We start from the raw sequence: 1,991 nt of genomic DNA on the forward strand, positions 1-1,991 counted from the left end.
TTCCCCGACATCGGATCGGGACATGGGTAGAGGACGCGGACTGCCGAATCCAACTGTCGGGCAGAATCAGTGTGCATATTGTAAGAAAGAAGGACATTGGAAGAGAGAGTGCCCAGCTTTATTAGAAACAAAAGAAGGGGGGGGGTACCGATAGTACCCTTAGAGGAGGAAGGCTGAAGAGGACCGGAGCACTCTTCCCCAGCGGAACCTCTGGTTATAATTAAGCTGGGGAATGAAGAATTAGAATGTTTAATAGATACGGGGGCAACATATTCGGTTTTAAACACTAAAAAACATGAATTAAGAACTCACATGGTGAAAGTTATTGGTGCGACAGGAAAAGCAGAACAAAGGCCATTCTTTTAAAGCCTTAAAATTTAAAATTGGAAAGCAATGGGTCACTCACGAGTTTCTTTACTTACCAGGTGCACCAAAACCCCTGATAGGTCGGGATTTATTAGAAAAATTAGAAGCAGAATTAAAATTCAAAGAAGGGGAAGTAGAAGTTTTAATACCGGAATCTAAATATATCCAGGCTTCAGTGTTTCTGTTACAGGAAGACAAACAAGGAAGCGAAGATATCCCTAAAGAAGTGGAGGAGGCGGTAATTCCCTTTGTTTGGGCTGGAGAAATACCCGGAAGATCTAAAAGAGCTGAACCTGTGAGAATAGATCTAAAACCAGAATCGACACCAGTAAGACTGAAGCAATACCCTATAAAAGTTGAGGCTAAGTTGGGGTTATTACCATTAATACAAAAATTTCTGAAATATGGGTTATTGAGAGAATGTGAGTCTAAGTATAATACTCCAATTCTGCCAGTGAAAAAGGCAGATGGGAAAACACACAGATTAGTTCAAGATTTAAGATCTATCAATCAGATAGTGCAAGATATACATCCAGTAGTTGCAAATCCGTATACCTTGTTGACAAGCTTGACAGAAAAACAAGAATGGTTTACAGTGTTAGACTTAAAAGATGCCTTTTTCTGCATCCCGGTTGCACCGGAGAGCCAAGAAATATTTGCTTTTGAATGGGAGAATCCTGAAATGGGGCGAAAGACTCAATATACCTGGACTGTGTTACCACAAGGATTTAAGAATAACCCCACCATTTTTGGAAATCAGCTTGCTAAAAAACTTGAAATCTGACGAGTGGAGAATAGAGAAGGTGTTATACTACAGTATGTAGATGATATTTTGCTGGCAGGGGAAACCCAAGAAGAATGTTTAAAGCTGACAGTAAGCCTTTTGAATTTTCTCGGAATGAGTGGTTACAGAGTATCACGAGAAAAGGCTCGAATAGCTCAAGAAACTGTAATGTATCTGGGGTTCGAAATTTTTAAAGGACATCGGCAGTTATCGACAGAAAGAAAAGAAGCCATCTGTCACCTCCCAGAACCAGATACCCTCCGAGAACTACGAACCTTTCTCGGGATGACAAGGTGGTGCCGTTTATGGATTGATGAATATGGACTGATGGTAAGACCATTGTATGAAATGTTGAAAGCTTCTACAGATACCTGTTTAGAATGGACTGAGGAGGGAAGAAGTGCTTTTAGAAATCTCAAACAAGCACTACTGAAGGCACCAACATTGGCATTGCCAAATTTAGAGAAGCCTTTTGAGCTGTTTGTTCGTGAAAAATGAGGAATAGCACTGGGAGTGCTTACCCAGCTCCTTGGACCTTTACGCCGAGCGGTGGCGTACTTTTCCAAACAATTGGATACTGTAAGCCAGGGATGGCCTGGATGTTTGAAAGCCGTGGCAGCTACTGTAATTTTAATACAAGAATAACGGAAGTTTACCCTAGGTCAGAAGATTACAGTATATGTACCACACATGGTGATTACAGTATTGGAACAAAAAGGGGAACACTGGTTGGCCCCAAGCTGAATGATAAAGTACCAAGCGGTCCTGTTAGACCAAGATGATACACAGCTCAAAACTACCACAATATTGAATCCTGCTACATTTTTGTCAACGGAACAGA

At 41.2% G+C, this 1,991-nt stretch overlaps 1 protein-coding gene across 1 annotated transcript; it reads left to right on the forward strand.

Moving 5' to 3' along the window:
- The first annotated feature begins 1,264 nt into the window (after window positions 1–1,264).
- Window positions 1,265–1,648, forward strand: LOC121232993 (uncharacterized mitochondrial protein AtMg00860-like). Its single transcript, XM_041121542.1, has one exon. It carries the CDS (start codon window positions 1,265–1,267, stop codon window positions 1,646–1,648), a length of 384 nt encoding a protein of 127 aa, XP_040977476.1.
- Window positions 1,649–1,991: the final 343 nt, after the last annotated feature.

The sequence above is a fragment of the Aquila chrysaetos genome (assembly GCF_900496995.4).
Source record: "Aquila chrysaetos chrysaetos chromosome W unlocalized genomic scaffold, bAquChr1.4 W_unloc_3, whole genome shotgun sequence".
In the NCBI taxonomy this organism is placed as follows: Eukaryota; Metazoa; Chordata; class Aves; order Accipitriformes; family Accipitridae; genus Aquila; species Aquila chrysaetos.